This window comes from Chlorocebus sabaeus, chromosome 6, assembly GCF_047675955.1.
Source record: "Chlorocebus sabaeus isolate Y175 chromosome 6, mChlSab1.0.hap1, whole genome shotgun sequence".
NCBI classification, from domain to species: Eukaryota; Metazoa; Chordata; class Mammalia; order Primates; family Cercopithecidae; genus Chlorocebus; species Chlorocebus sabaeus.
Genome location: NC_132909.1, coordinates 536,858 through 559,292, shown reverse-complemented (window position 1 = coordinate 559,292; position 22,435 = coordinate 536,858). Strand labels below are relative to the sequence as shown.

Here is a 22,435-nt window from a genome sequence, read left to right as displayed (position 1 = left end):
ATTATTTCCAAATAAAAAACTTAAAAAAAAAGGGCATAGACATCTGGCTGTGCACTAAATGAGACAGGAGATGGGAAACTGAAGATGGAGGGTGAGGCCCTATAATAACAAATGACAATCACCCACAGCCTGAGAGCTCAGTGGGACACATCTCAGGGGATGCTCCCTGTGGCAGTGCAAGAAGGTTAGCTCACAGGTTCAGCTGGGAAATGAGAGGCTACATTTTAGCCTTTTTCTTTTCTTTTCTTTTATGAGATGGATTCTCGCTCTGTCCCCCAGGCAGGAGTGCAGTGGTGTGATCTTGGCTCACTGCAACCTCCGCCTCCCTGGTTCAAGCGATTCTCCTGCCTCAGCCTCCTGAGTAGCTGGGATTACAGGTGCCTGCCACCATGCCCAGCTCATTTTTTGTATTTTTAGTAGAGACGGAGTTTCACCATGTTGGCCAGGCTGCTTTTGAACTCCTGACCTTAGGTGATCCACCCGCCTCCGCCTCTCAAAGTGCTGGGATTACAGGTGTTAGCCACCATGCCTGGCCCATTTTAGCCTTTTTCTTTTTTTTTTTTTTTTTTTTTTTGAGGCGGAGTCTCGCTTTGTTGCCCAGGCTGGAGTGCAGTGGCACGATCTCGGCTCACTGCAAGCTCCGCCTCCCGCGTTCACGCCATTCTCCTGCCTCAGCCTCCGAGTAGCTGGGACTACAGGCGCCCGCCACCTCGCCCGGCTAATTTTTTGTATTTTTAGTAGAGACGGGGTTTCACCGTGTTAGCCAGGATGGTCTCGATCTCCCGACCTCGTGATCCGCCCGCCTCGGCCTCCCAAAGTGCTGGGATTACAGGCGTGAGCCACTGCGCCCGGCCCATTTTAGCCTTTTTCTTACCAGAGCCACACTCAGCTTGGAGTTTAGTTAGGATGGATAGGCTAAGAGGGAAACTAAACTTAGTAACTGTTGCAGAGACAGGCACTCCAGGTGACAGTTCCCAGGCCCTTCCAAGTGACTGGGGCCATGGAATCATTTCTCTCCAAGGATATGTGAGTAGAAGTGATGTGTGTCATCTCCCAGGTGAACAGGTGTGGGCTTCCCCACATGCTCCAAGAGTACAGTGAAGAGTGGAGCTACAACAGGGATGGGGCCTGGATCTTTCAATCACTGTATGGAGCAGAGTGCAAACCAATACATAAGCAAAGCAACACCAACACAGGACAATCAACTGTGAGTAAATTTTCTTTTTTTTTTTCTGAGACAGAGTCTCACACTTGTCACCTAGGCTAGAGTGCAGTGGCACGATCTCGGCTTACTGCAACGTCTGCCTCCCAGGTTCAAGCGATTCTCCTGCCTCAGCCTCCCGAGCAGCTGGGATTACAGGCATGCACCACCACGCCTGGCTAATTTTTTGTATTTTTAGTAGAGACGGGGTTTCACCATGTTGGCCAGGCTGGTCTCAAACTCCTGACCTCATGATCCACCTGCCTCGGACTCCCAAAGTGCTGGGATTACAGGTGTGAGCCACCATGCTCAGCCCATGAATAAATATTATGTTAAGCCTCTGTGATTTGGGGGTCATTACAACAGACTGCCTGCTCAAACACAGTGACAGAAAAAGAGGCACCAGTTTCTGTATCTACGGGGAGCAGTTAAGTTTATGAGCAGGGAGCAATTAAGTTTATGCGCAGGCAATGGGAATAATGCTGTAATCTGAGAATAAATGCAGTCAATCAAAAGATCACCTTATGTAACCCAAGGAGTTTAGTCTTCTTTGCTCAGACAGACAGATCTTTATTGGCGTTTTCAACTTATTTTGATCACAACTTCCCAGCAAGAAATACGTCTCTTACATTGCAACCAGTTCTCACATTTAGATGTATGGGTGAAAAGTTTCACAAAACAGTATTTGCCTTTACTACATGATGCATTCTGGCCTACTTTATTCTGATTCATTGCTGTGTAATGCTGGTGGCCACTTGCTAATTGATTTTCCATTTTAACTAATGGGCTGGGACCCACGGTCTGAAAACCCTGCCTTATGCTGCAAGTATTTCTGTGATCTCTGCGAGCTACTCCATACAGGTAAAGACATGTGAGGTAAACTAGGAAACAACTTCTGCTTTTGCAGATTAGAAGTGAAGTTGACATCACGCAAGTACGAAAAGGCTAAACAGTTGACAAAATTTCCACTTAAGCAACCCTGGGAGGCGCAAACAGGAGGAATCGGGGCAAGGGTGACTTAAAGAAAGCACTGGCAGATCACGCACTTTAAGGCAACTCTACACTGCACAATGTCAAATAACCTAGCGTGGGGCGGCACTAAATGGCTGCAGGAAAGCGGAGTCTTCTTCCACATCCGGCGGCTCCCCTCGGATGTGAGCGCTGGCCCAGGTTGTGTTTACAGAGGTGAGGGCTTCCCGTGGACCCTTCTCGCTGGGAGCGCTTAGCCTCAGGGACGGATTCGGGGCACAGGCAGATGACGTCCACAGACACCACAGGAAGCCGCCACCCAGGGGCGTGGAAGGGCCCGATGCCTCGTCTGGGATTCACGGCCGGCAGGGCGCCCCCTCCGGGACAGCACGGTGGCTCACCTCTGCGCCTCTGGGGGTGCGGGGAGAGCCTCGCCCTCCACGCTCTCCGGGGGCCCGCCCGCCCTAGCCCCTGCCTGGGCTTCGCGGGTGGACGGTTGGGGGCCCCGGGCGATCCCCAGCGCGTAGCTTTTCTCCTTCTCGTGGGTCTTCTGGTGCTCGGCTAGGGCCAGGCTGAAGTGGAAGGTCTTCCAGCAGCCTTCACAGGCGTAGCGCTTCCGGCCGCCATGGCTGCTGTGGTGCTCCATGAGGGGCGAGAGCCACGCGAAGGCCTCCCCGCACTCGCCGCAGGCGTAGGGCTTCCCGCGGGACAAGCCCGGCTCGTCAGCCCCGGGGCCCTGCCCGGCCGCGAGCCCTGCGCTGTGGCCGGCGCCAGAGACGCCCTCGAGGCTCTGCCCATCGCCGGAGACGCCCTCGAGGCTCTGCCCGTCACCGGAGACGCCCTCGAGGCTCTGCCCGTCACCGGAGACGCCCTCGAGGCTCTGCTCATCGCCATCCTCAGGGTGCGGCCTCTTGGTTCCCAGCCTCGCCGCGCCCGTGTCCGTGTCTGGGGCAGGCTGCTTGGTGACGAAACGCCTTGGCGATTCGGAGGCAGAGCCGGACTCCGCGTCCTGGGGGTCCTGGGGATCCTGGGGGTCCTGCGGGTCCTGGGGGTCCTGCGGGTCCTGGGGGTCCTGGGGGTCCTGCGGGTCCTGCGGGTCCTGGGGGTCCTGGGGGTCCTGCGGGTCCTGGGGGTCCTGGGGGTCCTGCGGGTCCTGGGGGTCCTGCGGGTCCTGCGGGTCCTGCGGGTCCTGCGGGTCCTGGGGGTCCTGCGGGTCCGGGGCCTTCCCAGGCTGCTCTTCCTCCTCCTCAGTGGTGCCCGACGGGGGATCAGCAAGGGCGTCCCCTGGGGGCGCCTCCGTAGGCAGCTCAGGCACCACCCGCGCGGGGGCGGCCTCCTCGCAGGCGCACCCAGCGGTCTCCTGCTGCCTCCCGCCTTCTGGAACAAGGTCAGAGCCCTAGCGTGAGCGCCCCGCCCAGGGCCGGGGAGCGGAGGACCCAGCCGAGCCTCAGTTGCCGGAACAGGACACAGGGCTCCGGGCTCTGGATCCCCGCGGGGCTCACGGCTGTTTGGAAGCAGCGCTGTCCCTCCCAGGCTGCCCTGCAGCACGTGCCCCACGCCTGCTGCTGCAGATGTGGGACCTGGAGGCCTCCAACAATGGAGGCCACCGACAGGACACGAAGGACAGCCCCACTGAGCCCGGGCTCTGGAAACCTCGGCTTTGGAGGTCTCCACCCATCCACTAGCTTGGCCACGAGATGCACGATGTAAGCAGAGCCTGCTCAGAGCGCACCCTCCTGGAGGGAGGGGCCCAGCTGCCAGCGAAGAGAGCGGTGTCAATAGCTACGGCCAAACCCCCAGCGACAAGCTCCCTGGCGACAGGCACCCGGGGCCCACCACCCCAAGTCCGCCTGTAGGTGTTCTCGTTGGTGTGCTGGCACAAAACCTGCAATGCGGCAGAACGGCCACCCCCTGGGACCCATACACAGATCCTGGCAACTAACACCACTGAGTTTCCACTGACCAAGTCTTGAAGTGATCTGTCATGCATCAAGAGACCATGGATGTAACTGGATTCCTGCCTCACTCCGACATGGTGGTGGGAAAATGGTGAAGCAGTCCATGCTGAGGTCTTTGCTGGGGCTGATGGCACTGGGAGGGGACACCTCAGCCTCTGAAGAAAAAGCAAACCCCACCCGGTCCTAACACCAATTCAACCCAACCTCACCTGGGACGCCACTTCCTTGTGAATCTCTTTCCACCAGCCGGAGTTCCTCAGTGTCCAGCCTGGAGGCAGCGTCAGGCTGGGAAAGCTGATACCCTGAGTGGGAATAAAAACCAAAGAAATAAAAGAGGCATCAACACAGAGTAGCTGATGGGCGTCGTGTGTTGTGGACCAGCCAGGGCAGGCTGCAGCCCACCTCCTCTTCTCTGCACTGGGATCCCCACCAAGGCCACCTCCCTGTCAGGCCCCTGGACAGTGGAGCAAAGAAGAAGGAAAGGCTGGAAGGGCGACAGGGCAGGCGGAGGCAGAACTCAGGGAAAGCAAAGTTAAAGACATTAAGACAAAAAATGCTCAGGAGTCTGAGTGGGGGGACCTCCCTAAAAGGAGGGTTTCTGGGGCAAGAATGTCTACAAAAGAGGAGACCCTTGACCAGGCCATGCAGGTGAGGCCCTGTCTCTGGGCAAGGAGGGTGGCAATGTCGGCACCTTGGGGCCAGGAGGCCTTTCCAAATTCCGAGACTTCAGTCCTACAGGCAGGGCCTGGGCAGAACTCAGATGTTTAGATCAGAAAGGGTTCGGGCTTTGGCAAATAAATTCAAGCTCAAACACATGCAAGTTCAAATCCATGTAAGACATTACAGTGTCCCAGCCAAAGCCCCTGGGGTCACAGTTTCCTGCACCAACCCCTGCAGGAGGGGTTGGGGAGTGAGGTGTGAGCCCGAGGCAGGTGAGTCTCACCCCACAGGAGCAGCTTCCGGTAGCTCTTCAGGTTCTCCTCCGCAGGGTCCAGGTGGCCCCACTCCTCCAGGTGCTGAGGGTCCTCTGGAAAGGACTTCAGCTTCTGAAATAGCCGTACAGCCGTGGCTGAGACCTTCCACCTGCCCTAGAGAAGGGAGGACCCGCCGCAGCCCCACAGCCACAGGAGCCGGCTAGGAGTCAGCCCCGGTCAGGGGCTCCAACCCAGGTGCACTGCGGGAGGCAGGCCCCTTCGCACCACAAAGATTCCGCCCTCACGCTCCCACCAGGTTGGGTTCTGGGCCTCGGCGCTGTGGACATTTGGGGCCACAGCCCTCTGCTGAGCACTGGTGATGGGGAGGGGAATGCCTCTAAGCTGAGGCCAAGCCCCTCACCCTGGGACTCATGCCCACCCACCTGCTCGGTATCGGCAGGGCTGGCCTCTTCGGTCCTTGCTTCTCTGACCCTCCTCTGTTCCAGAAACAGGGAGTCTGGAGAAAGCCAGGCTGGGGAGAGGGGGAGGCAGAGCTGAGGTAACGAGCTCCCTGTGGCTAGGTTCCCCCAAGGGTCAAGGAGTCCCCACTGCCTCCCACACAGGCCCCAGTGTGCTTATATGACAGCAGCACCCAAGGCTCAATGGACACTACATCTGTCCCTGATTTACAAAGCAGGGCGGTGGCCACAGGGCTTGGGTGGCCCCAGAGATGCCCATTCAAGTCCAGTAGATTCGTAGATTCGTGGAAATCTTTTTTTTTTTTTTTTTTTGGTTTGTTTTTTAAAGACAGGGTCTTGCTCTGTCACCCAGGCTGGAGTGCAGTGGCACAATCTTGGCTCACTGCAACCTCCACCTCCTGGACTCAAGCGATCCTCGCACCTCAGCCTCCCAAGTAGGTGGGACTACAAGTGCACACCTGGCTAATTTTTGTATTTTTTGTAGAGATGGGGTCTCCTTATGTTGCCTAGGCTGGTCTCGAATGCCTGGGCTCAAGTGATCTGCCTGCCTTGCCCTCCCAAAGTGCTGCGATTACAGGCATGAGGCACCATGCCTGGCCTTCGTGGAAATCCTAAAAAGCAACACCACATAGTGCTGGGCTGTATCCAGGCCAGTGGGCGCCTCCCATGCTGGTAATGAACTTCTGGAAAACCACATGGAAGTTTCTATTTTATGTGAAATGTCGAACTCACACACCATTTGCCCAGTGGTCCTGAGGAGCCCACCCACAGTGCCCAGAGCCTCACATATGGGGCACCCACGTCAGGAGGTGTCATGGCAGCTTCACTCCAAGGGGCAGAGAGTCCACCTCTAGGATGGAGATGGGCTAAGCACGTGATGCTGGGCAACTAAAGAACCAGACCCAACCACAGCCTGGAGGACCCACCCCATCTGAACAGCAAGCACTCAGACACAGCACACCATACACAGGGAGCCCGACCCCAGGCCCTGAATGTGCATGTGTGATGTGCAGGGAGACATGAGGGATGTGCATCAGGACACTTGAGACCCTTTATTTTCAGAGGGTGCATGGTGGGGGGTTGGGAGATTCTTTTCTTTATGTATTGATGCTTTTTCACTATTTGTGGCAAGTATGGATTATCTGCATAATCTCTGAAGACTAATTTAATAAACAATGTCTAACATTCAGAGGAACTACAGGAGGATGTCCCAATGATAGCGTGGACCATGGGGCCCCTGACTCCCTGGCTGCCCTCCTGCCCTCTCCCAACCACAGGCCTCTGCCCACCACCTAAGGCCCAGCAGAGGCTGCCAGGCTGGCTGGGCACTCACGTGTCTCAGAAGGTGCTGGGATCTCCCCAGCTCCGGGGGCCTGGCTGGGGCTCTCGAACTCGCCTGGTAGCAGCAGAGGGTCCATGTGCCTCTCGTACACTCCATCACTAAGAATTGAGGATGAGCCCGCAGGGGAGCCCAGCAGCATCCCTGTCAACAATGGAGGGACCTGTGACCCCAAGAGGTCAGGACACGCGCCAACAACAATCACACAGTTAAACCACAGGGACCTGCAGGTTCCAGGGCCCCATCACGACCCATCCTGCACCCTCATCCTTGGACCAGACCTCCGGTCTGCAAAGCACCCAGAATATTTACTGTTAAGAGGCTGGGCTGGGTGCGGTGGCTCACAACTGTAATCCCAGCACTTTGGGAGGCCGAGGTGGGCAGATCACAAGGTCAGGAGATCGATACCATCCTGGCCAACATGGTGAAACCCCATCTTTACTAAAAATACAAACATTAGCTGGGCATCGTGGTGGGCACCTGTAATCCCAGCTACTTGAGAGGCTGAGGCAGGAGAATTGCTTGAACCCAGGAGGTAGAGGTTGCAGTGAGCTGAGATTGCGCCACTGCACTCCAGCCTGGTGACAGAGCAAGACTCTGCCTCAAAAAAAAAAAAAAAAAAAAAAAAGGGGCTGGTCCCTTTCCCTCATTCTTCTGGCTTCCTTACATGCAGAAGGCAGATGTGAAGGCAGGAGCCCAAGCAACTGTCCTGGCCCCTGAGAACCAAGGAGCTGCCTCACCTGTGTGGGAAACTTAATTATCTCAGGCAAGCCATGGCTGGCACTAGGGCCTTCCAGGACCCCCTCCCCATCTCCTCTGAGCCATGCTTCTCCTCTGGGGCAGCCCACCTGGCTCGTCCAGGACGTCAGCGAGGCCCTCCACCAGGGAGGCTGCCTTCTTGCAGCTCTCAGGGTACTGTGCCACCACCCAGGGCCGGACCTTATCAGGCAGGATGCCCAGGAACTGCTCCAGCACCAGCAGCTCCAGCATCTGCTCCTTGGAGCGCGCCTCAGGCATCAGCCACTGGCGGCACAGCTCATGCAGGCGGGCCAGGGTCTGGTGGGGCCCGGCAGCCTCCTGGTAGACAAATTCTCGGAAACGCAGGCGGGAGAACTCCAGGTCAGCAGGGGTCCTCTCAGGGATGGTCTCGGGTTCCTCCTGCTGGACTCCGGCTGCTGACCCTGGCGTGGGCAGATCCAGGGGGGTTGGGGAGCTCCTGGGGGAGGCAAACGCCTTCTCCAAAGGCAGCATCTTTCCAAAACGGCACTGGAAAATGTGACTCTGTCTAACCGGGGACAAGGTGGCTCCAAAGCAGAGGTGCCAGGGATGGCCAGGGGGCTCAGATGGTGCCAGAACCCACAGACCTGCAGAGGACACGGACAAGACAATGGCCTTGCATAAGGCCAGGGCACAGCCACCCCAGCTGCCAGAGAACAAAGACACCATACCCACAGTTCATGCAGATTTCCAAGAAACCTGCTTGTTAGGCATCAGAACCTCAGTGTTGTACTTGTGTAGATAAAAAGTAGCATCTAAGTGGAGGGTAACTCATTCTGTGCATTACCAGAACTTTTTTTTTCTTTGAGACCGAGTCTCCCCCTCTGTCACCCAAGCTGGAGTGCAGTGGTGCAATCTCGGCTCAATGCAACCTCCACCTCCTGGGTTCAAGCGATTCTCCTCCTCAGTCTCCCCAGTAGCTGGAATTACAAGCATGCACTACCACATCCAGCTACTTTTTGTATTTTTAGTAGAGATGGGGTGTCACCATGTTGGCCAGGCTGGTCTCAAACTCCTGACCTCAAATGATCCACCCGCCTCAGCCTCCCAAAGTGCTGGAATTACAGGTGTGAGCCACTGTGCCCAGCATCATTACCACAATTTAAAAAAAAATCAGTCATGAATAGGATGAAAATGAAAAATTACTTGACAATCTCTATGTAAACCTACATGTAAAAACCTTGAAATAGGCTGGGCGCAGTGGCTCACGCCCATAATCCCAGCACTCTGGAAGGCCGAGACAGGTGAACAACCTGAGGTCGGAAGTTCAAGACCAGCCTGACCAACATGGAAAAACCCCATCTGTACTAAAAATACAAAATTAGTCGGGCGTGGTGGCGCATGCCTCTAATCCCAGGTACTTGGGAGGCTGAGGCAGAAGAATTGCTTGAACCCGGGAGGCAGAGGTTGCAGTGAGCCGAGATCGTGCCACTGCACTCCAGCCTGGGCAACAAGAACGAAGCTCCATCTCAAAAAAACAAAAACAAAAAAAACAACCCTTAAAATATTAGTAAACCCATCCTAACCATGCGTGCTTTATGCTTCATTCTAGATTTGTGTTTATACCAGAAATGCAAGGTCTGTTTACATTTAAAAGATATATTATGTGGGCCAGGTGCAGTGGCTCACACCTGTAATCCCAGCACTTTGGGAGGCTGAGGCAGGTGGATCACTTGAGGTCAGGAGTTTGAGACCAGCCTGACCAACCTGGCGAAACCCCATCTCTACTAAAAATACAAAAATGAGCTGGGCGTGGTGGTGGGCGCCTGTATTCTCAGCTACTTGGGAGGCTGAGGCAGGAGGACTGCTTGAACCCTGAGGCAGAGGTTGCATTGAGCAGAGATTGTGCCACTGCACTCCAGCCCGGGCGACGGTGAGACTCTGTCTCAAAAAAAAAAAAAAAAAAGATTAGGGGGATGTCAATTTCTAATAACATGAAGGAGCTGTGTCAAGACTGTTCCTGCAGTTAAAACCACCACAAATCTGAAATGAAATTATTTAGAAAAAAGCGTAGGGAGTGGGGGGCCCCCTCTGGAGGCCACTGAATCCCCGTTTCTGGAAATGGTGCAGAATGTAGGCCTCTACCAAAGCATCCACAGAACTAGGCAGGAGGGGCAGGAAATACCCAGGAGCGGTGACAACAGGGGGTGGGGGAGACCACAATGACTGGGAGAGTTCAGGTCCTGCCAACCCGTGCCCCAACCTCAGCTGAATCCCCGCATACAGGGCGGCCCCATCATTCAAGTGGAGCCGGTATTCAGGATGAGCTCCCTGGATTTTAACTGTGCACCAACAATGAGCTCACTAAACAGAACCCAGCGGGTTAGAGCTGCCCAGGCCTCCCGTCTGCCTCAGGCTCTCATGTCACTGGCTACGGACACACAAGGGTGTGAACTGCAGCTCTCCAGCTTCTCCCAGGACCCGCCTGGGTCTGAAGGTCGACGGAGCCAGCTGGGAGGGGACTTCCCACAGCTGCAGGAAGCCCAGTTTTACAGGGAAAACCAGAGTAAACCGCACCAGGCCAGGTGCTGTGAGCCCTTCTCAGGTTGTCAGGTTCTTTTCCAACAGGATATGGGGCGCAAAGACCTCGCCGCTGTGGGGTGGGACGGGGTGTGTGATTCCACAGAAATGAAACATCTAGAACAGGCAAATCTATAGAGGTAAAATGTAGACCAGCTGTTGCCAGGGGCTGGGATTTGGGGAAATGAGGAGGGACTGCTAATGGGTACAGGATTTCTTCTTTGGGGGGTGAAAATGCGCAACGGTGAGTACTGTATATTAAAAACCAATGAACTGTCCACTTTAAATAGGTAAACTTCATGGTATATAAATTAATAAGCTGTTTAAAAAACAAAACAAAACAAAGAAACAGGGCTAGGCACAGTGGCTCATGCCTGTAATCCCGGCACTTTGGGGGGCCGAGGTAGGCAGATCACCTGAGGTCAGGAGTTCAAGACCAGCCTGGTCAACATGGTAAAACTCCCTCTCTACTAAAAATAAAAAAAAATTAGCCAGGTGTGGTGGTGGGCACCTATAATTCCAGCTACTCAGGAGGCCTGAGGCAGGAGGATCTCTTGAACCTGGGAGGTGGAGGCTATACTGAGCTGAGATCATGTCACTGCACTCTAGCCTGGGTGACAGAGCAAGACTCTGTCAAAAAAAAAAAAAAAGAAAGAAAAAACCAGAAGTTTGCAGAGAATCAACTGTCAGCCTCTCTCTCTGTGGCTAGCAGAGTTTAAAGGGAACTGCAGAACTCTAAGTGCTGTTGGAAGACATTCTACACAAGCTTCCACTTAACTCAAACAAAACAGAACCATGTCATGCCATCACCACCACCACCACGATACCTCTACCTTTTCACCACCACCACCACGATACCTCTACCTTTTCACCACCACCACCACGATACCTCTACCTTTTCTGTCGCCCAGGCTGGAGCGCAGTGGCACGGTCTCGGTTCACTGCCAGCTCCACCTCCCGGGTTCATGACATTCTCCTGCCTCAACCTCCCGAGTAGCTAGGACTACAGGCGCCCACCACCACGCCTGGCTAATTTTTTTTTTTTTTTTTTTTTTTGTATTTTTTAGTAGAGACGGGGTTTCACCGTGTTAGCCAGGATGGTCTTGATCTCCTGACCTCATGATCCACCCGTCTTGGCCTCCCAAAGTGCTGGGATTACAGGCTTGAGCCACCATGCCCGGCCCCCCTGCCCTTTTTTTTTTTAAACACAGGGTGGAGTGCAGTAGTATGATCATAGCTCACTGCAGCCTCAACCTCCTGAGCTCAAGTGATCCTCCCACCGCAGCCTCCCGAGTAGCTGGGACTAAAGGTGCACATTACCCACACCTGGCTGATTTTTTTTTTTTTTTTTTTTTTGTAGAGACAGGTATCTCACTATGTTGCTCAGGCTGGTCTGTAACTTCTGGACTCAAGGGATATGCCTGCCTGGGCCTCCCAAAGTGATGGGATTACAGACGTGAGCCACCGCACCCAGCCCCACCCTTTTGTTACTTCATAGGTCTGAGCTCTCAACTGGCCCCTTCGGGAGACCTTTCCTCTGCACTCCTTGCACGCCCCACCCGACACCTGCTCACTGCCCACTGCCTCCGCCTCTCACCTCCCTACTGACTGCCTCCCCAACTGGAATGCGTACCCAGGAGAGTAAGGGTTCTTCACAGGCAGGTCCCTGGGCCTGGGCAGAGCTGGCTCAGTGTGTGTGGACTGCACAAACAGTGCGGTTCTGCTGAGGGGTACGCTACCTGTGCCTCATTTGTTTTTGGCCGTTGTGGACCCTCATGTCCATCTCTGTGGGGTCCTTTCTGATCTATTTAAAGGACATATGGAGAAGCAGGATAGCTAGGGCACGGGGGACAACCTCACGACCGTCATCTACTTACGGCAGCCCCTGCCGGGGTGCCCTCTCCTCACACACTCCACCCCCTGCCAGAGGACCCTTAGACCCGAGCACCTGCCTGCTCTGTGACTGAGCGCTTTCTCATGATTTAATCTCTGAAGGTGGGTAAACTGCCCACTTTCCCGTGACTTTTTCTTTACAGCTCTTTCTATGAACTAGTTAACGAGTTCCCTGTCTGGCTCCATCTTGCCACTGTCCCCATCTGTGGCTTGTCTTTTCACTCCATGCTGTCTTTTGGTCACAGGTAATGCTCTAATGTTTCTTACTATCTAACGAGCTCTCTTTTATTTTTGGAGACAGTCTCGCCCTGTCGCCCAGGTTGGAGCGCTGCGGCAGTCAGCTCATCGCAACCTCCACCTCCTGGGTTCAAGCAATTCTCCTCCCTCAGCCTCCTGAGTCACAGGGGTTAGAGGCACTCGCCACCACGCCCAGCTAATTTTTGTATTTTTAGTACAGATGGGGTTTCACCATGTTGGCCAGGTTGGTCTCTAACTGCTGACCTCAAGTGATCCACCCGCCTCGGCCTCCCAAAGTGCCAGGATTACAGGCATGAGCCACTGCACCCAGCCTTCAACCATTTTTTAAATTGGACTTCTGAGTTCAGAAACCCACTTAAAAATGGTTTCTTTCCCTTGGGATTAGAAATACATCCTCTCTTTTGGGAGGCTGAGGCAGGCAGATCACGAGGTCAGGAGATCGAGACCATCCTGGCTAACACAGTGACATCCTATCTCTACTACAAATACAAAAGAAAAAAAAAATTAGCCAGGCATGGTGGCAGGCACCTGTAGTCCCAGCTACTTGGGAGGCTGAGGCAGGAGAATGGCGTGAACCTGGGAGGTGGAGCTTACAGTGAGCCAAGACTGCGCCACTGCACTCCAGCCTGGGCGACAGAGCAAGACACCATCCCAAAGAAAAAAAAAAAGAAAAATACATCCTCTTATTCATCTTCCAAGAACAGAGAGTAGCAGATATAAAGGGCCAGACAGTCTCAGTTTCAACTACTCAACTCTCCCTTGTGGCAAGTAAGCAGCCAGAGCCCTGTGTGTACCCACAGGTTTGGCATGTTCTTACACACCCTCATTTACAAAAACAGGTGGCCAGAGGTGGCGGCTCACACCTGTAATTCCAGTACTTTGGGAGGCCACGGGGGGTGGACAGCTTGAGCCCAGGAGCTCGAGAACAGCCTGGGCAACATGCCAACACCTCGTTTCTACAACAAACAGAAAAATTAGCTGGGCACGGTGGTGCATGCCTGTGGTCCCGGCTACTCTGGAGACTGAGGTTGGAGGATTACCTGAATTCAAGAGGTGAGGGCTGCAGTGAGCTGTGATCACAACACTGCACTGCAGCCTGGGTGACAGAGTGAGACCTTGTCGCCAAAAAAAAAAAAAAAAAAAAAACTAGCCAGGCATGATAGCTCACACCTGTGGTCCCAGCTGTGTGGGAGGCTAAAGTGGGAGGACCCCTTAATCCCAGGAGTTGGAGGCTGCAGTAAGCCACAGTTTGTGCCACTGTACTCCAGTGTGAGCAACACAGCAAGACCCTGTCTCTAATAAACACAAAGAAAACAGGTCACTGCTGGTCTGCAGGTGGGTATGATAACCCCTGTTCTGGAGCCTCTCCTGATGGGAAGCGTGATGCCAGCTCTACCCCCCGGCAATGGAGGCACAGAGCTCTACTTGGTGTATGGACAGAGGTGTGGTCCTGCGGGCATGTAATTTTGGCTTTCTTAGGATGCCAGAGGCACATTCACCTTGCAGAGAACCTGTCTCCACAAAACAAATTGTGAGCTCCATAATGTGTATGCACAGAACCTTCCCTCATCAGGACCTCACAATCCCAGAGGGGTAGGAACCAGAAGCAGCCGCAAGGTGCAAGTGGGGAAACAGAGGCATGAGGCAGGCAAGCACTAAGGCTGGGACCCCATCTGCAAAGTGATGCTGCCACTCGTCATTCCCCCTCCAGGCCCATGAGCCCACCCTCTAAGAGGCTTCCTGCCAGCCCTCCCCTCTAGCGCTCATGGCCTCCACAGTGGGCAGGTCCCAGCCAGCTCCCCCCAGCCCCTCTCCTCCTACTCCAGCTTCCCAGCTCTGAGCATGGTGGAGGCATCAGGGTCTAGGTAGAATGAGCAAGGGTCCTCCGCCATTGGCAGGGGTGGGATGAGGTGGGGAGGATGGGACAGCCTCCGGCTGGGTCACTGGCCAAGACAGTGGGGGACACACATCAGCCGCTGGGGACAGGCACGGGAGCTCCTCTCCTCTGTGCCCTTCCCCAGTGAGCCTCTCTGGGAAGCCACCTCTGCCTCCCCTCCCTCCATTCACCTGCAAAGCAGAGGCTTCCATGGAACCAGGGGTCTCCTAAAATGCCCAACTGCAAGGAAGCTGCTGCATCCTGTGAAAACAGCCTCTCCATGTTCATCTCCCTTCCTACTGGGACCCTGATGCTCACAGCCAGGAGGATGAGGCCATCTGAGGAGACTCCAGAAATCTCTGGCCTTGTGTCTTCTTGCCTCCTTCAGCCCCATCCCTGGTCACACTGTCAGAAGGACTCTCCTCTTAGAGATCTCACCGGGGCAGGTGCGGCAGCGAACATCTATAATCCCACAGCCTGGGGAGTCTTAGGCAGGAGGATTGCTTGAGCCCAGGAGTTGGAGGCTGTAGTGATATATGATTGGCCACTGCACTCCAGCCTGGGCGACAGAATGAGCCCGTGTCTCAAAAACAAACAAAAAAGAGACACCACTGGGACCCTTTCCTGCCACAGCCTGCTTGAATGAAGCCACACCTTTCTGGAGCCTGGCTTGGTCACTGGGCAAACCTCCATCCCCCAAATCTTGGGACCGTCCAGGATTTGCCTCAGATAGGATTTTCCTGGAGCCCAGACCCCCAGCCTCAGCAAATGAAGCAGTCTGCACAAGTTTTGTTTTTTGTTTTTTTTTTGTCTCGCTCTGTCACCCTGGCTGGAGTGCAGTGGTTCGATCTCGGCTCACTGCAAGCTCCGCCTCTGGGTTCACACCATTCTCCTGCCTCAACCTCCTGAGTAGGTGGGACCACAGGCGCCCACCACCACGGCTGGCTAATTTTTTGTATTTTTAGTAGAGACGGGGTTTCACTGTGTTAGACAGGATGGCCTCTATCTCCTGACCTCGTGATCCGCCCGCCTCAGCCTCCCAAAGTGCTGGGATTACAGGCGCAAGCCACCGCGCCCGGCCAGTCTGCACAAGTCTTGAGCCAGTCCTGTAGGCTTTGCCGCACCCAGAGGCCTGGAATATAGAAGCTGAGGCAGAGGGAGCCATGGTGGGTGAGGGGTGGCTGAGCTGAGGGGCCCCAAGCCTGGTGGGTCTCCAGAGTCCTGTGGCAAATCCCCTTCATCCCAGGCTGAGCAGAGCTCAAGCTTGGTCTGGCCCTCCGTGGGCCCAGCCCTGGCCACCTGAGGAATATTCGTCATAGCTCTCCATCCTACCCCACTCATCGGCAGGGTCTAGCAAACCACCCCACAGCCACAGGCCTGAGGATCAGCCAGGGAAGCTCAATGCATGGGGCATGGTTCTCGATGGGTGGCCGGGTATTCCCAGGGTCTGCCCTGGCTTCATCCACAGATCACTTACTCATTATAAAAGGGGGTAAAGGTGCTTTCAAAAGAATGAAAAAACATGGAGTGAGGGTCGTCGTTCACATCTCAGCTGCCTTTTGTGGTCCCTGATCCACTCGCCAGGACACACAGAACCAGAGAGAGGTCCTGCGCAACTGGCCTAGGATCCCCAAAAGCCCAAGTCCAGAAATACCCAGGAAGTCACAGATTCAAGCATCATGCAGAGAAAACAGCAACTCGATTTGACACGTGGCCCTGCTGTGACTCCAGGGCAGGAAAACATCTGCAGGATACGATGGGATGGAAGAGGTGACATGGAACCGAGGAGGTGACATGGAACCAAGTGACTGTGCCACTCAGCCTCCCTCAGGAGTCAGCAATGACACAGGTGCATATATGCGAAAGTGGAAGGAGGGCAGACAAAAATGAGGGAAGCGGGGAGGGAAGGAAGCAGGGAGAGAGGAGAAAGGAGAGGAAGGAGCAGGAGCAGGGAAAGGCGGACTGTATGGAAGAGGGTGGGGGGACTGGGAAAAGGAAGGAGGAACCTGGGAGGGTGAGAGAAAGGAGATGGGGAAGGAGTGATGGGAGGGTGAGTCAGGCCCCCACCCCAACCCCCCGAGTCACACCTGAAGCCAGTAACCCCACTCTTGCCTCTTCCACGAGAGGGGTCTCCGAGGTGGGCGCAGGCACCTAACTCAAACAGAACCCACCCCCAGGTCACTGAGGAGAGGCAAGATATCCCAAGGGTGGGGGCAACAGAGACAATGCCCATCCTAGGCTTCCCTTTGGTCCCTGAGCCCTCCACCCCTTCCCTGCTCCAGCCCCTGGGGCCACAGCCTGCCCAGCTTCCCCCAACCAGGGACACCCTCACATCCTCAGCCCCCACTTCCTCCCCTCCTCTTCCCTTCAGGAGCCTCCCCCTCCCTCCTCTTCCCCACTCAGAAGCCTCCCAGTCCCCCTTTTCTCCCCCCTCAGGAGCCTCCCCCTCCCCGCTTTCTTCCCTCTCAACAGCTTCTCCCTCCCCTCTTTCTCCCCCATCAGGAGCCTCCCCTTCCCCCATCTCTCCCCCATCAGGAGCCGCCCCTTCCTAGTCTCCCACCCACAGGGTCCCCTAAGCCCCTCCCCTCCCAGAGCCTACACTGGGTGGGGGTTGCACTGGTTCCCTACCTGCCTGCAGGGACCCTCAGCGATTCCGATCTCATCCCCACCCCCGAGGGGACCCGGCCCCTGCCCCGCACTCCACGCGAGGGCTACCAGACCCTCGGCCTGCTGGACGCACAGCGGGGGCTGGCACCCCAATCCCGGGAACACCCTGGCCCCTTCCTCCAACGCTGCCCCCAGAGGCGTCCTCACCGTCTGCCCCGTCAGGGTCGTTCCCTGACCCCCGCGCTGCGGCCCCGGGACCGACCCACCTGCTGCGCAGCTACCCCAGGCCGGTCCCAGCCGCCCGGAGCCCCAGTGCGCGATGGCGGCCGGCAAACTGCGCCTGCGCACTGGGCCTCACCGCGGACTACGCTTCCCACAATGCCGCGAGACAGTGAGGCGAAGGGGGGCGAGCAAGGGAGCCGTGACAGGGCTCACGGCCAATCAGACGCGAGCGTGGTCTCCCGGCGTCCCGCCCACTCCGGCGCCTGCGTCATTTTGGGCACCATGGCAACGAGGTAAACAAGCGGGTAAATAATAGGCCCCTGACAACCAGAGACCCGAGAAACAAAGACAGTGAGAAACAGAGAAACAGAGACAAAAAGACGCGCCCACCGGGAGGGACAGAAGCATGAAGACCCACAGACGCTCGGGGGCAGACCAAGACGCCCTGGGGTCCCAGAAACAGAGATGTACAGAGACGGACACGGAAAGGGACAGACCAGCTCAGGCTCAGGAAAAGAGAGACCCAGAGAAGAGGAGCACTCGAGGCTTAGACAGATCTGGACAGAGATACAGAGACAGGGACTGGCAGACTCACTACTAGGGAGACAAGAGTTGGAGACCCAGAGACACTGATGCGCTAAAATGGGTTCTGCAGTTTCAGGGAGTGGATAGAACTCAAAGATTACCCACCCCAGGGCTTCAGGAGCTGCTGAAATGAGGGAAACGTGAGCGGCAGCCGGGGTGAGGGCTTTGGCAAAGTCCTGTATAAATGTAGCCACCATGGAAGGCAGGACAGGGCCAGGAACTGCTTCCTATTTCAGTTTTCCAGATAGAGGCGCTTATGAAGATGCCATTTTGGTCGTTTTTGTATGAACTGATTTTTAAAATGTATATCTGAACAGTTTATATATTTTATTTTAAATTTACATACACCGCACATTTTGGTATTCAGTTCTATGAATTTTAACTCATATCCACCAACAAACTCGGGACAAAGAATAGCTCCACTGCCCCAAAATCCTCCTGCTGCCTCCTGGTAGTCACTCTCTTCCCACAACCCCGGGAAATAGCCAATCTAAGTAGTCCACTGCTACATTTTTGCCTTCACAGTGTCACATAAGTGGGATCACACAGTATGTGGGCTCTTCAGATTGGCTTTTTCACTGAACGTAATTCCTCTGAGATGCACTGAAGCAGTATGTATCAACAGTTCATTCCATTTTATTGATAAGTAGTATTCTATGGTATACGGCAGTTTAAACATTCTCCCACTGAAAGATATTAGGATCGTTTTCAGTATTTTTCTATTAAAAATAATGCTGTTATGAACATTCGTGTACAGATTTTTCTGTGAACGTAGGTTTTCACTTTTCTGAGATGAAAGCCCAAGAGTGCAATTGCTAGGTCACAAAGTGAACACGTGCTCATGAGCGTTGGAAGAAGCTGCCATACTCTCGTCCAGAGTAGCTGGACCATTTTACACTCCCACCCCCAATGAATGTGCAAATCCACTTCACATTTTTATCAGCATTTGTGTTTGGCTATTTTTTATTTTGGCCATTCTGATAGGTGTGTACTGATGGATCATTGTGGTTTCAATGTGCATTTCCTTTAATTGCTAACAAGGTTGAGCACACTCTCATGATTTTTTTGGCATTTGTATACCCTCTTCATTAAAGTATCTGTTCATATCTTTTGCCTTTCTAATTTTTTTAAAAAAAATTGTTCAGTTTTGAAAGCTTTTGTTTTTGAGACAAGGTCTCACTCTGTCATTGAGGCTAGAGTGCAGTGGTGCCATCATGAATCACTGCAGCCTTGACGTTCCAGGCTCAAGTGATCCTCACCTCAGCCTGTTAAGTAGCTAGAACTACAGGTGCGCGCTACCATGCCCAGGTAATTTTTTTTTTTTTTTTTTTTTTAAGAGATGGGGTCTCACTATATTGCTAAGGCTGGTCTCAGACTCCTGGGCTCAAGCAAGCCTCCCACCTTGGCCTTCCAAAGTGCTGGGATTACAGGCATGAGCCTCCCTGGCCAGTCTTCCCAGTTTATTTTAATGGATATAACTCAAGAACTGCCAAATGGAAGAGATGCATAGGTAAGGTCTGGGCGGGGGCACTGAAGGTGCAGTGCGGCCATGCGCCCTCTGGGTGAGCCAGCCTCCCAGCACTTGGATGTGTTCACCAACCCAGCTCTCTCCATCGTGGGGCAGAGGGTCCACACCCTTAAGGTGACTATCCCCATCCTGAAGATACCTATGGGTCCCACTGGAGTCACCTCAGTAGCATAAACTCAGGTATGGTTGAAAGGGGCTCCTTATGAATTGCAAACCCTATTCCTGGAATTACTCACAAAATTCCAAGGCTTTCAACTCTGTGCCAGGAACCAGGGATACAGATCAAATGTAAGGGCCAGGTGCAGTGGCTCACGCCTGTAATCCCAGCACTCTGGGAGGCCGGCAGGCAGATCACGAGGTCAGGAGTTCAAGACCAGCCTGGCCAACATGGTTAAATCCTGTCTCTACTAAAAATACAAAAATTAGTCAGGCATGGTTGCAGGAGCCTGTAATTCCAGCTGCTCAGGAGGCTGAGGCAGGAGAATCGCTGGAAACTGGAAGGCAGAGGTTGCAGTGAGCTGAGATCACGCCACTGCACTCCAGCCTGGGCAAAAGAGCAAAACTCCATCTAAAAAAGAAAAAAGATCAAATGTAGGTTTTATTACACCACAGATGGCCAACTGCTCTTGCACCATCTGGAAAAGGCTATCTTTCCTGCATTGAATAGCTTTTGCTCCTTAAAAAATCAGTCAGGAATATCTTTGTTGGTCTATTTCTGGGTTCTTGATTCTGTTCCACTGATCTATGTGTCAGCCAACACCACACTGGGTTACCATGGCTACAGAGTAACAACATCAGGTGCAGTTATTCCTCCCACTTTTTTTGTGTTTCAAAGTTATTTTAGCTATTCTGAGTCTTGTGCTTTCCCATAAACACTTTCTTTTTCTTTTTCTTCTTCTTCTTTTTTTTTTTTCTTTGAGACAGAGTCTTGCTCTGTTGCCAAGGTTGGAGTGCAGTGATGCAATTTCAGCTCATTGCAAACTCTGCCTCCTGAATTCAAGCAATTCTCCTGCCTCAGTCTCCTGAGTAGCTGGGATTACAGGCATGCGCTGCCACACCCAGCTAATTTTTGCATTTTTAGTAGAGACGGGGTTTCACCATGTCAGCCAGGCTGGTCTGAAACTCCTGACCTCAGGTGATTCGCTCACCTCGGCCTCCCAAAGTGCTAGGATTACAGGTGTGAGCCACCGTGCCCGGCCTTTTTTTTTTCTCTCTTGTTTTTTGAGAGGGAGTCTCACTCCTAACCAGGCTGCATGGCCCTGTACCAATGTGTTCATGTCATTTCACATACTTTTTTTCTTTAATTAGGGTTGAGTTTCCTATATAGGCCTTCTGAGCAGCCAGAGATCACACACTTAAATGAGCACCTATTAGCTACCAGGCATATTATATTTTCTTTTATAAATAAAAGGCTCAAAATGCACACATGCATACACATACACATGATAGTGACCAAAAGGTATTTCAGTTTAAAAGCTACAGTAGAAACTCCATAAGGATGGTGACTTTTCCCTGTTTAGGCAGCTTATTTTACAGGCATGGTGGCAGGCGCCTGTAATTCCAGCTACTTGGGAGGCTGAGGCAGGAGAATCGCTGGAAACTGGAAGGCAGAGATTACAGTGAGCTGAGATTGCGCCACTGCACTCCAGCCTGGGCAAAAGAGCAAAACTCCATCTAAAAAAGAAAAAAAGAGCGGTGGCTCAAGCCTGAAATCCCAGCACTTTGGGAGACCGAGATGGGCGGATCACGAGGTCAGGAGATCGAGACCATCCTGGCTAACACGGTGAAACCCTCTCTCTACTAAAAAAATACAAAAAAATTAGCCGGGCATGGTGGCGGGAGCCTGTAGTCCCAGCTACTTGGGAGGCTGAGGCAGGAGAATGGTGTGAACCTGGGAGGCGGAGCTTGCAGTGAGCTGAGATGCGGACACTGCACTCCAGCCTAGGCGACAGAGCAAGACTCCGTCTCAAAAAAAAAAAAAAAAAAAAAGAAAGAAAAAAAGATACTCAGCTGGTGTGGTTCACACCTGTAATCCCAGCAATTTGGGAGGCCAAGGCGGGTGGATCACGAGGTCAGGAGATCGAGATCATCCTGGCTAATACGGTGAAACCCCGTCTCTACTAAAAAAATACAAAAAAATCAGCCGGCCGTGGTGGCGGGCGCCTGTAGTCCCAGCTACTCGGGAGGCTGAGGCAGGAGAATGGCGTGAACTCGGGGGATGGAGCTTGCAGTGAGCTGAGATCGCGCCACTGCACTCCAGCCTGGGCGACAAGGTGAGACTCTATCTCAAAAAAAAACAAAACAACATATACTCTTCTGTGCTGTTTTGCTTCCCTCCACATTATGAACTTTAAAAATCTTGCAATAAGATAACAATCATGGCTGACACAGGCTGTAAGAAAAAAGGGGGATAACAATGATTATTCAGCAAGGTAGGAGGGACTACAGTGGCACACAGACTGGCCATTTTGTCCTGCATCAGATATGTCAATGTTAATTGTCATCTCAGCAACAGATTTTTTCCTTGAGAGTTCTCTCTCTCCTCAAATGGACTAATCTCACTAATCATTCAATTCCTCCTTCTGATATTACTCTTACTTCATTGATTCCAAGACAACAGATGGTAACATGTACATTTTATGTGCTGATAAAAGGCTGCCTGAGGCACGGTGCCTCACACCTGTAATCCCAGCACTTTGGGAGACCGAGGTGGCCTGAGGTCAGGAGTTCAAGACCAGCCTGGCAAAACCCTGTCTCTACTAAAATACCTTAATTAGCTGGGTGTGGTGGCGTGCACCTCTAATCTCAGCTACTTGAGAGGCTGAGGCAGCAGAATCGCTTGAACCTGGCAGGCGGAGGCTACAGTGAGCCAAGATTGCACCACTGTACTCCAGCCTGGATGACACAGTGAGACTCTTAAAAAAAAAAAAAAAAAAAAAAAGGCTGCCAATTAAACCACGTCATTGATTAACCTGATTTGATTTCAGATGTTAAAATATGGCAAGATATGGATCACAGAATAAAGGAAATACAGTAAGTCTTTAGGGTTCTGTGTCAGGACTAACTTCCAGGTATAGGCATTACCTTGTTTTCTTGCACTTTGCTTAATTATCCTATGCAGATGCTGCATTTTTAACAAGTTGAAGGTTTGTGGCAACCTGGGTCAATTAAGTCTATTGTCACCATTTATCAAACAGCATATGCTCTCTTTATGTCTCTGTGTCACATTTTGGTAATTCTCAAAATACTTCAAACTATTGCATTATCATTATCTGTTATGGTGATCTGTGGTAATTTTTGTTGTAACTA

General features: G+C 53.2%; 1 protein-coding gene across 3 annotated transcripts; it reads right to left on the bottom strand.

The window, feature by feature from the left end:
* Positions 1-1,740: 1,740 nt before the first annotated feature.
* Positions 1,741-17,176, bottom strand: ZSCAN18 (zinc finger and SCAN domain containing 18). 3 transcript variants are annotated; one of them, XM_073015810.1, is made up of 7 exons: positions 17,058-17,176; positions 7,709-8,224; positions 6,855-7,004; positions 5,486-5,574; positions 5,072-5,174; positions 4,338-4,430; positions 1,741-3,547 (listed from the first exon to the last, which is right to left on the bottom strand). In XM_073015810.1, exons 2-7 carry the CDS (start codon positions 8,109-8,111, stop codon positions 2,568-2,570), a joined length of 1,818 nt encoding a protein of 605 aa, XP_072871911.1. In that variant the 5' UTR covers positions 8,112-8,224; positions 17,058-17,176; the 3' UTR covers positions 1,741-2,567. The 3 variants fall into 3 exon arrangements, with proteins under 3 accessions (XP_072871911.1, XP_072871910.1, XP_072871909.1); XM_073015809.1 differs by having other exon boundaries at positions 16,999-17,129; XM_073015808.1 differs by lacking the exon at positions 17,058-17,176 and having other exon boundaries at positions 1,741-3,544.
* Between the last annotated feature and the right edge of the window lie 5,259 nt (positions 17,177-22,435).

Coding starts and splice junctions, on each gene's coding strand:
- ZSCAN18 (XM_073015810.1), bottom strand. CDS start 8,111: ATGCTGCCTTTGGAGAAGGCGTTTGCCTCCCCCAGGAGCTCCCCAACC. Junction 4,431..5,071: donor CCGGAAGCTGCTCCTGTGGG/GTGAGACTCACC, acceptor ATTCCCACTCAG/GGTATCAGCTTTCCCAGCCT. Junction 3,548..4,337: donor ACAAGGAAGTGGCGTCCCAG/GTGAGGTTGGGT, acceptor ACCTTGTTCCAG/AAGGCGGGAGGCAGCAGGAG.